The sequence below is a fragment of the Theropithecus gelada genome, chromosome 11 (genome assembly GCF_003255815.1).
Source record: "Theropithecus gelada isolate Dixy chromosome 11, Tgel_1.0, whole genome shotgun sequence".
NCBI lineage: Eukaryota > Metazoa > Chordata > Mammalia > Primates > Cercopithecidae > Theropithecus > Theropithecus gelada.
In genome coordinates this window covers 71,928,972-71,941,859 of record NC_037679.1, presented here as the reverse complement: position 1 = coordinate 71,941,859, position 12,888 = coordinate 71,928,972, and the positions used below count along the sequence as shown (strand labels likewise).

Here is a 12,888-nt window from a genome sequence, read left to right as displayed (position 1 = left end):
TATTCTCCCTCCCTGATGATGCCCCACACGTTCCCCAGTCCCCCAGCTCCAGCCCACACCCATGGCACTCCTTGCTCTCTGGTATTGTCCCTGCTCATTGATTTTGTCACTCTCTTCCACTCATCACACATCCTTCTTATAAGCCTTGCTTCTCTCCCAAACATGTTTTCATTATCCCCTCCCTCTGAGCCCCACTTTCCCCTCCTTCCTACCATTTATCAAACACATAGTGTCACCAGAGCCTGGGTCAGGAACTGTGCATGCATCATCTCAATGCTTACAAGAGTCTTATAGGATAATTACTGTTATTTCCCCCATTCTGCCAGTGAGCAAACTGGGGCTCAGAGAGGTTAAGCAACTTGCCCAAGATCCACTGTAGGCAAGTAGGGAGCTGGCATGGGACCCTGGGTTCTTGGAGTCCGGACCCATCAGGTTAACCTCTGCCTCCTCACTCACATGCTGTCTGACCCTTATAAGACTGGTTTCTCCAATTGTCTTATATAACTAATTTCAAACATGCTCTCTCTTTTACACACTCTTTTTTACCTACTCTCTGTCCTCCTAACCTTGCCCTCAGCTGTACCTTCTGACACCTACATGGCTCTCATTTCTAGAACACATCCCTATGCAGCTGTGATTAGCTGAGACACCTCATGCTCACACCCACCCCACTTCTTGAAGCCTCCAATGACATCTCCCCTTTCCCTATCACAATACCCCTCCCCCTGCCCCTTCTTCAATGCACCCTCAGGCAAGAAACTCCTCACTCGCAGCCCACTCTCTCCTCTAGTCCCTTTTCTCTTCTCCCAACTCTCCTACCTCATGCAACAAAGATCCCACGTCTGCCAGTGGGGAAGTCTGAGGGGGTGCAGGGAGTCACAAATGGCAAAGTCACAAATGGCAAAGCCCAGAGGCAGCCCAGCGCACCCTCCTGCCTTAGTGGCTCTGGGGTGAATGGGAAGTGTAAGCCTCACCCGATTCGCTCCTGCTCCATCTCTTCCATTTTCTCAGCTCGAGCAATCACCCTGTTGATGATTTCTTTCTCCTCATCGGTCAGCTCTTCCTGCTTCCTCTGCCTGTCAGGCTGACCACTGGGGTGGACGGACCAGCCTGCCTGGAGCCTGAAAAGAAATTTGGGAAGGTGTGAGGGTGGAGGAAAAATAGTAGTTCAAATTCCTGCTAGGAAACTCACTGCCTGGGAAACTGTGGGCACAAGGATTATAGCTCTCAGAGCCTCAGTCTGCTCCTCTGTGCAATGGGACACACATACTTCCCTCTCAGGCTTCTGATGAGTTTATTTTGCTTATGTGCTTAGTACACAGTAGACACTCCATGACACTGTCAAGCAAGCTCATGGAAACCTGGAGAGTAAAGATATTTCAGAAAAGATTCTAGAACAGTAGACTTCTGTCAGCCTGACAGGCAGAGTCTGAAGCCCTGGGTCCCAGGTTGACCACAGCATCTGCCTGGCAGAGAGATGGCTTTTGGGGGCCACAGAGTGTTTTAAAATAAGTTTAAACTGGTTGCCAACTACGTTGTAAAAATCTCTTGAATTCACATAAATGTCTAGATTTCCAGCCTCAAAGGCTCTTGTAACATTTTGGGTTCTATCTTGTGTTCTTTTTGCCTTTTCTTATCTTTTTAAGCGAACACTGACATAACATCTATTGGTGCCCACATTACCTAATTATCTCTCACACATGCCCACTGTGTGCCCGCATCAGCTTATTATCTCTCATGCAAGTCCCCCGTTTGTCTGCATTACCTCATTTAATCCTCACATCACCCCTACAAGGCAGGGGCTGTTCGTGTCCTTATTTCCTGGTGAGGAGGCTGAGGCAAGAGGAAATTAGAGCACTTGCCCAAGGTTGCGTGGCTGACAAGTGGCAGCAGCAGGATTCAGACCCGAGCATCCTGCATATTTACCCTCCACGAGACGGAAAGAATGGGACCTGTGCCCGGCAGTGCTTCAGAGAATCGGAGGCTGCTGGGAGCAGAGTTAAGGCTGTGGTCTATGACAAATTAGTATCCTCTCCACTAACACCATGGTCCACGCCCCAAGGTTCTGAGGTATATCACCGGAGTGGAAGGCAGGATTGAACACTGCTAGAAATTCTTGTCCCTATGAGGGAAAAAAATCAGGAACTCTGAATCCTCAGGAGCCAGCCCCGCATTAGCCGCCAGCCTTGGTCCCTTCTGCTAGCCTAACCACAGCAGCAGGCATGAAATTGCCTTTTGACATTGGAGGCTGGAAATTAAAAGCCCATCTTCCTCCCTCCTCCCCCTCTTCTGCCATCCCCCCACCTTAGCTAGCTTGCTCTGAAGAGCAGAGAAGGAAGAGTTTGAAGGAAAAGGGAAGCAGATGTCTTGGGGCAAGTCTTGTTTCCAGAAAGGGAAGGAGGACGTGGCCTGGGGAAATTCTGCTGGAAACACACCTTGCCTTCCCACGTGTGGCCTTGGATGGGACACCTCTGGGATGAGCACATGCTAACACTGCTCAAAACCCCTTGCTCAGAACTCTCCAGTGGTGTCTCATTGACTTAGAATAAAACCCAGAACTAGGCAGAAGTGATGGCTGCGCAACATTGCGAAGATACTGAATGCCACTGAATTGTATGCTTTACAGTGATTACTTTTATGGTATGTGAATTTTACCTAAATAAAATAAAATCCAGACTTCTTGCTTATTCTGCAAAGTCCTACCTGGTCTGTCCTTTACCTGTCCCTCTGTCCTCATTGCCCCTTGCTCCCCCTGGTCACTAGGCTCCAGCCGCACTGGCCTCTCTGCTCAATCTTAAACACCCAAGTCTTCTTTTTGTCTCCGGTCCTTTGTACTTGCTGTTCCCCCTGCCAGGACACTTATCTCCCTGGATCTTCCCTCTCATCATCCTGGTCTCAGAGAGGCTGTCTTTGATCTCTCATTGCCCTGGTTCACTTTCTCCATTGCACCCGTCTCTAGCTGAAGTTATCTTTCAAATTTTTTCTTGTTATATATTTATTACCCCTTTATCTCCCACCAGAACATAGATTACAGGATGGCATGGAGCTTGTCTGGCCCTGGTTCTCTATTGTGTCCATGGCATTTAGATCATTCTCTGACAGCAAGTACATAAAAAGAGGTTTTGAATAAGACCTGGTCCCTGGAGGCCAAAGGAGATGTTAAATGCCTAATTATACAGGTGACATGCAGGGAGACTGAAGCAATGGAGGTTACTCATCCTAGAGATTGGGCAGAACTTCTTGAGGAAGTGAGGAGAATTCATTGTGATCCTGGTGAAGATGAAGCTTCGGGGCCCCCTGTTTGCACAGGCACCTCCTGAGGCCCCAGGATGGGCCCTAGCAATGGTCATGTGATTAGGAAAGTTTGCAGAAGCAAGGTGGTTTTCTCTTTTTGATCTTGAAGAGGACCCCTTAAGTACATAAGCTTTGGGCCCCACAAAGCTATGGCTGACTTCTGCTGAGACCTCAAAGATAAGCTGAAGGGGTGATGGAAGGTAGGGGAGAGATGGAGTCTGGCAAAGGGCACCAAACTTTCTTTGCAAAAGCTGGAGTAGAGCAAGCAGGCAGCATGCTGGAGGGAAAGAAGACCAGTATGATGACCAGCCTCTAGGATGGTCCCCAGAGGTCCCTGCCTCCTGTTATTCATACTCTCCTGTGTGTGGTCCCCTCCCATGCTGAATCAAGGCTGATCCAGTGTGACCATCTAAATACAGTGGAAGTGATGCTGTGTGGCTTCCAAACCATAAAAGACACTGAAGCATCCACCATGGCCAGCCACCTTGTTGTGAGGGCACTTAAACAGCTCCGTGGAGAGGCCCACTTGGAGGGGAACTGAGGCCAACAGCTAGTACCAAACTGCCAGCTATGTGAGTGGCTCCTCGATCCCCTATGAAGCCTTCAGATAACTGCTGCCCCAGGTGACATGTCTGCAGCTGTATGAATGACCTTGTGCCAGGGCTGCCCAGCCAAGCCACCCTCCAATTCCTACTCACAGAAACTGTGAGGGATAATCAATGGTTTCTGTAATTTTAAGCCACTTTTTTGAGATGATTTGTTATCAGATAACTAGGAAACCCAGCCCAGCAGGAGGATAGAGATAGACTGGTAGCACCCACCCCACAGTGTCTGGATTCATGTTCTATTGCTGCATGACACATTCTTACAAATGTAGGGGCTTAAACTAACACACATTTATTTTCTCACAGTTTCTGGGGGTCAGGAGTCTGGGCTTGGCTTAACCGGGTCTTCTGCTCAGGATTTCACAAGGATGCAATCATGGTATGGGCTGGGCTGTGTTCTCATCTGGAGGCTTGAGAGGGGAAGAATTAGCTTCTAAGCAAAAATTCATTGGCAGAATTAATTTGCTCGCAGCTGTATGACCCAGGGCCATGGCCTTTTGTTGGCTGTTGAGAGAGTCCCTACCCCAGGTCCTAGAGGCTGCCTACATTTCCTAATCATGTGGACCTCTCTGATCCCATTGTGTGGGCCACTTCCTTCATCAAGTCCACAAGGAGAATCTCTAGCTCCTGTCACCCGAGACAGTCTTATATAACATAATGTGATCCCAAGAGTGACAGCTCATCCCCTTTGCTGCATTCTATAGGCTAGAAGCAAGGCTCAGGTCCTGCCCACACTCGGGGTCAGGGCATTACACAAAGGCATGAACACCAAGAGGTGGGGATCACTTTGAAGTCTGCCTGCTGTGGCATTCCTGGCAGATATCCTTTCATCCTTGCTTGAATGCCTCCTATGATGGAGGCCTCACTCTCTTTATGCAGAGTCTGTGCCATGCTATTGGGAAGATCTTCCATTTGGTGTGCCAATGCCCCTCAGCCTGCTGTTTCTTCCCGTTACTTTTAAAGGATACAGTGGACTCCTGTATAATGAAGATCACCTACCCTTCCCAAAGAGCCCCAGTCATAACGGAATTCAGCCACTCCCAAGTCTCATCAGTTTTCCATGGAAATGGACACTTCACTGCCCCTATTCTCCCTTATTTGCCGCCGCATCTCTTCCTGGATTTCTCTGTTGATCCTCCTTTATTTTCTGCCATTACAAAGCAGCTCAGTGACCAAAACTGAACACATGTGAGATTCTAGGCCTAGTCCCCAGTGAAGACCCTCCAAGGACACATTCCTGCAGCTCACAATCTGGTCAGGAGCCAGCCTGACCTGAAGTCAATGGCTCACACCCCACCACCACACCATTGCCAGTGTTATTGTGCACAGGAAATGCAAGCATCTGAACACACATGGCTCCAGAGACATAAGCAGGGCTGGGGGTCCCCCAGAGGCCCTGCCTAGGATAATTGCCTCCATCTGCAGACTGCAGATGAGCAGCCCTGCGGGAGGCTGCTGGCACCTTTCCAAACCCTTCCCCCATCCTCTGCTCCAGAACACGTAGTTGACAAACAGCTCATCGTGTTTGAAAATGTCGCCGATTGGTCTCAGTGGGAATCTGCAAGCCTCCTGTGGATTTTCATGTTTTAATTCCAGAAGCAAACAGACAGAAACAAGATCAGTTTTCAGACCAAAGCTTTTGCTCTCAGGGGACAGAATGGGCTTGTCTAGGTCTTCCTGAGTCGAGCAGCGATGTGAGCACAAGGTCATCAAGAATCGGGTCCTTGGGATAAGACCCTTGCCAAGGGCTTCTGGACACAGGATGGCAGCTCTGTGTCCTTAAGACCAGAGCCAGAGTCCAGCATTGGGATCTTGTTAAAGACCAAAGCCAGAGACCAAAGTATTGTTCCCCTTGGACAAGTTAGAGAATTGTATCCAATCCAGAAAATACCCAGCGGGCCTACTATGTGCTAATTTGAACCCTTGTTGACTTGGCAGAGTTAATGAGTGTAATCCTGGGTCTGACACTTGTTGGCAAGTGTGCTGGGCCTCTGCTCTGCTCTGAACCTCAGTTTCCTGGTCTGTTAATTGAGAATGTTAATAGGGCATGCATCACAGGGTCCTTGGGAAGATTAAATATGAAAGTGCATGCCAAGTGCCCAGGAAACAGCAGCCCTTGCTATTGTGACCATCCTCTTAATCTACCAGGATGCCCTAACTTTTTAGTGAGGGATGAATTGCACCGGGAACTTTGCAAGCAAACTGAGATGTGCTCCACAGTTTCGTGGGACTGCCTCTCCAGGTGAGTGCTGGCATTTTTCACAGTAACTCATTAGCTAGCTGCTGGCAGAGTAGCCCTTCAACCTAAGCAGACCTGGTGGCTGCCTACAATGACAGCCCTGGCTGCTATGAAGATACAGTAACCTAAGAGAGGGGATGCAGGAGTAGGCTTTGGGGTCATAGAGCTCCGATTTCTTTTCTGGCACTGCCCTGCCTGGATGTGCAACCTTAGGAACAAGTTACATAGCATCTCTGAGTCTTAGTTTCCTCATCTGTTAAAGGGAATACGTACTAGTGAGCTCATTAAGCTCATATGAGGGTCAACTAGACCGTGCATAAAAAGTGTTTAGCGTAGATCCTAGGACTTGGTAAATGCTCCAAAAAGGTGAACTTGTGTTTTCTTTTTCTTCTTATTAAATATTTTTGGTATGAAACTGTGTCTCAAATCCTTGCCACAGTGGCAATTCAGTGAAAAATTACCTAATAGCACTGCACATATAGTGGACACTGAATCTGAATGAAAGAAAGAATGAATAAATAGAATGTTTTGATAGGGAGGAGTAGGGAAGACAGATGGGAAGACAATGACCCAGGGTGGGAAGAAACCAATGGAATGAAACAAAACGTGCAGCCTGGATCACTGACTGGCATTTGAAATCAGGAAGCTCTTTGACATCTTAAAGCCATGGTAGTAGGAGTGTCCAAATCAATTCCTTGCCCATCTGCACAAACATAAGCCTAGCTGATTTAGCTATTCAGGAGAGAGAGACAGAGAGACAGAGAGAGAGAGAGAGAGAGAGAGAGAGAGAGAGAGAGAGAGAGATAGGAGAGAGACCAACTAACCTAGCTGACTTTAAGTGGCAGGAATGAATGCTGGAGAAAATGAACTTTCAGAAACACCCTTCCTGGACCAATCCTTCCTGCAGCTCCCAGATTTCCTTTCTCGATCGGATACACTAACCCCAGACCAGAATCTACTGAGATATTAGGATGCAATGGAAAACAAAGCAAAACAAAACAAAACAAATCAAACTCGAGCTTTAGATTCAGAACAATCTGCATTCAAACCCTGGCACTGTGTGACTTAGGGGAAAGTATTTTATCCCTCTGGACTCTAATCTCCATCTGTCAAATGGAGTTAATAATAATATTTATGTCATAGGGTTTACATTTACTGTCTTGTTGAATTTTTGCAATACCTTTGAGGTAAACATTATTCTCCTCTCGAGTATACCAAGGTTCAGAGAGGTTAATCACTTGCCTAAGGCCGCACAGCTTGAAGTAGCAAAGCCAACTCCAGGGGGGATGTCCTATGCTCTGAGCCACCATGCTATCCTGCCTTTCTAAAAGGCAGCCAGATGGTCCAATCTCACGTTCTGTCTCCCAGGCCATAGTCAACTCTTCCAGACCCCCTGCCCCCCCTCATCTTAATTATTCGTGGCTCTTCAGTTTAGAGGAAGCTTGAATCTCAGGAAATTTTGACTGTTGGTTCCAAATATCTTTTTTGTATATTTTTTCCAATGAGGTGTTTTTTGTTTTGTTTTATTTTGTTTTGTTTTTAAAAGACAAGGTCTTGTTATGTTGTCCATGCTGGATTTGAGCTCCTGAGCTTAAGCAATCCTCCCACCTCAGCCTTCCAAGTCGCTGGGACTAGAGGTGTGCATCACCACATGAAGCTTAATAGGGCTTCATTCTGAGCATCACAGTAGATTGGTCTAATTAGGGGAATGTAAAGTATAGAGACACCAAGAGCCCATCACTGGCTTAAAATGCTGATGGTTGTGTGATGTGAATGGGGATGGAAACAAGCACCTTCCCCCAGATGATGAAGAACTTAGGGGCTCTCTAGGGCCTGTCTACCACTAGCTAATCTGCAAAGAACAATGTGCCACGTCCTGGCTGCAGGAAGAAATGCTCAGAGCTGCCTTTGAGGTGGAAGCAGTGAATTGGTTGTATGCCCCAACGCAAAATACACCTATTATTTTAGAAGGCACTTTACTGCCCACTTTAGAACCTAAACACCTTTACTGGGAAAAGATAACATAAACCCTATCTGGGTACTGGTCTGAACCTATAAAAGCCTCTGGGCAGTGCAGAGGGGTGGCCTGTGATAGAGTTCATCACTTCTCAAACTTTAGCATGCCTAAGATTCACTTGGTGAGCTAGCCAGAATGCAGATTTCTGGGCCCTTTGCAGAAATTTGGGTTCAGAAGGTCTGGGGTGGGACTTGAGAATTTGCATTTCCAGGAGAGGAAGGAATAAAGTCGGGATGGTTAATGGGTACAAAAATACTCGTAGATAGAAGGAATAAGATCTAATATTTGGTAGCACAATGAATAGGATGACTATAATTAACAATATTTTATTGTATATTCAAAATAACTAGAAGATTAGAATTAAAATGTTCTCAACACAAATAAATGATAAATGTTTGAGGTGATACGTATTTCAATTACCCTGATTTGATTATTCCACATTGTACATAGTACCAAAATATCACATGTACCCCAAAAATATGTAAACTATTTTATGTCAATAAAAAAATTTTAAAATTTAGAAAGAAAAAAAGAGACAAACATTGGGGAAAAAAATTAATATGTAGTATTTTAGTAAAAGCATGAAATATGGTTTATTGTAAGGATGGCCCCAATATTTCACTCTTCTCTGTATACATGCCCTATGCCATGTGAATTTGAAATTGATCACCGAAAAGTCAGGGTCTATTTTCTCTTCTTTCTTTTTGAGATTGTGTCTCACTTGGTTGCCCAGGCGGGAGTGCAGTGGCACAATCTCGGCTCACTGCAACCTCCACCTCCTGAGTTCAAGTAATTCTCCTGCATCAGCCTCCTGAGTAGCTGGGACTACAGGCGTGCACCACCATGCCCAGGTAGTTTTTTGTGTTTTTAATAGAGACAGAATTTCACCACGTTGGCCAGGCTGGTCTCGAATTCCTGACCTCAAGCGATCTGCCCACCTCGGCCTCCCAAAGTGCTAGGATTCCGGGCATGAGCCACCACGCCTGGCTCTAGCATCTGTTTTGCTACTCCTTAAATCTAGCCCAGACTTAGGACTTGCTGTGGGCAATAAAATGCAGGGGAGTGATGTTGCACTAGTCCAGAGGCAATGCCTCCAAAGGCCTTGTGTGTTTCTGTTTACTCTTATACCCTGCCATCACCATGGGAAAACCCAGGATATCCTGTTGGAAGGTGACGCATGTGATATCATGTTGGAAGAAATGTATCATTCCAGACATGGTCATCTTAGATCAGCCAACCCTTTGATGCATAAATGAGCCTAGCCAAAGTCCATAGAGTCAGTTACCAAGCCCAGATGCCTGAGAACAAGTAACTGTTCTAAGCCACTGAGTTTTAAGATGGTTTGTTACACAGCAAAAGCTAACTGATACATTTTTCACCATGGCAAAAAAAAAAAAAAAAAAAAGAAAAAAAAGAGTGAAACTTGTTAGACTTCCTACACTTATTTTACAGTTTACCATTACGTTAAATTCCAGTTGTATAATGTTTACCATACTATTTTTAATGCTTTCAGCCACTAAAGGTCTTTATCCAGCTCCACTCTTATCTGTCTCAAATATTTGGCTTCTGAATAAAGTATTATTCAAAGAAAGACTTTCACTGCTAAGAAAAAGTCTAAAGACCACTGTAGGTAACCTGCTCATTTTCCCAGATGCCTGAGACTCACAAGGAGAAAGGGAATTGCCAAGAATCATGAGTAGAGAGAGGATGGTCCAGGACTTGAGAAACCAGCCTTCTCGATGTGCTTCACCTGCTACCAGAAGGCACCTGCTCAGGTGCACCACGAGGGGGTCAGAATGAAGCCACCCACCAAGGCCAGCATCAGTGGACACCAACACAAAAGGAAATTAGCCCCAACTCCAGATGGAAGCCCCTCATAGATGTTTCCCCTTGAAATACTGCAAAGGGCAGCCTCCCATATCTTTCCTGCCTCCCACCTTGATTCTTCATTACATGCACACAATAGTCACATAATAAATACTCGCCAGATGTGCCTATTAATAAATTATAACTCCCTAAAGGAGTGGGATGATAGAAAAGCTGTCGGGGCATGAAAGCTCTGAAGCATTCAACAGCAGAGGTGTGCAGAAAATTAATCCTTTTTCTTTTCTTTCTTTTTCTCTCCCTCCCTTCGCCTTGGATGCCAACATGGGCAGGTGTCTGCAGGAAGTCTCTTTAGAGCACAGTGAATGGGATTTTAATGAATCCTGAAGGAAAGGAGGGGTAGCTACACCACAGAATGTTTTGCCCATGACTAGCTGGTATAAAGGCCCCTTTGGATGAAATTTACCCCATCCAGACTAATGGGGGGTGCAGAAGGGATGCTGTGGGTCCCCCACGTCCTCAGAATGCCAAGGGGACCTGGGGCTCCTGTTAACCTTTTTAGCCAGACCGAATTCCATTCTGTTCTTATAAAATCCCACATTGTCTCTCACAGTTGGGCTTGGCAGATGCCGTGTCCCCTACCGGGAGCTCCTCTGTCTCCTACACCTAGTGCTCCTCCCTCTCCTGGTCTCAGCTTACACATCACTTCTTCCAGGAAGCTCTCCATCATCACCCTCGGGTCTGAGCTAGGGGACTGTCTTTGTGCTCCACAGTCCACTGTGATTCTATGATTATAGCTCCGCACATACCGGAGTGTATTTGTTGGTGACTGGCCCTTTATTTGTTTGTAGACTCCACTAGACATACCTTTATACTTGGCTAACTGCGTCCCTGGTGCTTAGCATGGTGCTTGGTATTTAGTAGGTACTCGGTGTAAGTGTTTATTAATAGAGGAAGGGAGGAAGGAAGGGAGGGAGGGAGGAAGAAAGGGGGGGGAAGGAGAGAGGGAGGAAAGGGAGGAGGGAGGGAGGGGAGGATCTTGGGGATGAAGGACAGAGGGGAAGAGGATGAACATGCTGCCTTTCAACCTGCAGCATTCGTGAAACCTCTAAGAGCCTTGAGAGCCTCTGGAGTCATGAACTTCTCTCTTGTGATGTTCATATTTGTAATCTGACAATGACCCAGCATCTCTCTCCAGCATGTCTGAATAATATACTCATGATTTCACAGAAAGCAGATCTTGCCTGTCCAGGGTCCTGTCAGCCAACAACAGAGCTTGTAGAGCATTCAAATAGTCTTTACAAGGTAGCTTGTTGAAAGCTCTCATCTGACAGATGGAGAAACTGAGGCACAGGGCAGGGAGAAGAGTTTTCCTGGGTCTCCTGGCTACATATTAGCTGTGATAACTAAATCTTTAGAGCATTCTGGGTCTGATAATGTGGTTATTTGGGTCCAAAAAGGCTGAAAAAGTTGCGCAAGAGTCTTCTATATAAACATAAGGGTAAGGCAAGGCTGTAATTCACACCTTCATCTAACTTTGCTTGATTAAGCTTTACAGTTGATGAAGCTTCCTGTAAACATCTCATTTGATCCCACCACCAGCCAGTGAGGAGGGAGGGGCAGGGTTACTGTGCCTATTTTACAAACAAGATAACCAACACTCAAGGAGGTGAAGGGCTGTGTCCCAGGCCACAGGGACCGTGAGTCCCAGAGTCCCATGATTGCGGGGAGGGGAGGTAAAAATGACTTTCCATAGTTTCTGAATGTGTGCACGCAACTGAAGATGGGGCTGCTTTGCAGTCTGGCTGCTCATTTATCGGACCCGGCATCCAATCTGTCATGCGTATTTAGGAAATGAATCCAATTAAAAACACAAAAGTTGTGAGAAAAGATAGGGCCTCTGCGTCAAAGGTATTTTGCTGGGAAATCAGGATGACCTCTGATGAGGTGACAAAGACCAAATGTACAGCACATAACAATCCAGAGCCCTGCCCTGTTCATCATCATCTTTTATTCATGGTAGCAGGTATTAGAGTTAACATTTTCCTTACCACAGAACAGTGGTCCCTAGCAAAATGCTGCAGAAACAAGGGCACTGAGTGGCCAATAAACTTGCTGAAATCCTACACATCACTAACAAGAATTGAGGGCTAAGAAATATCTTGTATCCTTTTATCAAGTTTGGTGTGAGTTTTTTTTTTTTTTTAATAAGTATTTTTTCCTAAGGTGGGTGTGGGTATTTTTTATATTTTAGCTTTTTAAAAAAATATTTAAAATTTGCTAGTTCCTTTTTTAACCATCTCTCTTCAGGGGCAAGCCACCTTGATCAGAGAAAGAGATAAAATACAGTGTAAAAAAAATAAATAAATAAGTTATAAAATACTCACTGTTCTTTATCACTGAAGGAAGGCAGAGAAAGGAGAGAAAGAAAAAAATGAATAAAGTTAGGTAAGAAATTGTCACAATATCAACACTGTCTGGATGCAACACTCACATAGTTTGAATTATGATGACCTACTTCCATTTCGTTTCAGCCATTATCTAAAACAAGGCTGCTTCAACATAGCGTTATGAAATCCACATCTTTGATAAAATTGACCAGCCAGTTTGGCTTATTAATTAACTAAGCTGATCATGTATGTATTTGAATAATGGTTTGAGGCACTAAAAAGAAATCACTGAATGATCTCATGGCCATCATCTTTCTTGGTTTCTGTTATTTCAAACACTGGGGGACAAGGACCACACTAGGTAGAGCAATGGGCCCTGAACAGTAGACCTTGTAGTTCCCCAGTTTGGGAAAGCAAGTTCTTCCTCTCTAGACTGGAGACCAGCATCTCCATTTATGAGGCATGCAACCAAAAGCAGGTCATATCGTCTCTTTGTGCCTCAGTTTCCACCTCCCATGT

General features: G+C 45.7%; 1 protein-coding gene across 4 annotated transcripts in view; it reads right to left on the bottom strand.

Moving 5' to 3' along the window:
• Positions 1–12,888, bottom strand: part of RPH3A (rabphilin 3A) — a 338,247-nt gene that overhangs the window by 53,578 nt on the left and 271,781 nt on the right. For 3 of the 4 annotated variants that reach the window (XM_025402467.1, XM_025402465.1, XM_025402464.1), the window contains 2 exons: positions 12,367–12,378; positions 975–1,121 (listed from right to left, as the gene is read on the bottom strand). In XM_025402467.1, coding sequence (XP_025258252.1) covers positions 975–1,121; positions 12,367–12,378 — 159 coding nt within the window. The remainder of the gene's footprint in view (positions 1–974; positions 1,122–12,366; positions 12,379–12,888) is intronic. The other variant, XM_025402468.1, reaches the window with a different exon arrangement.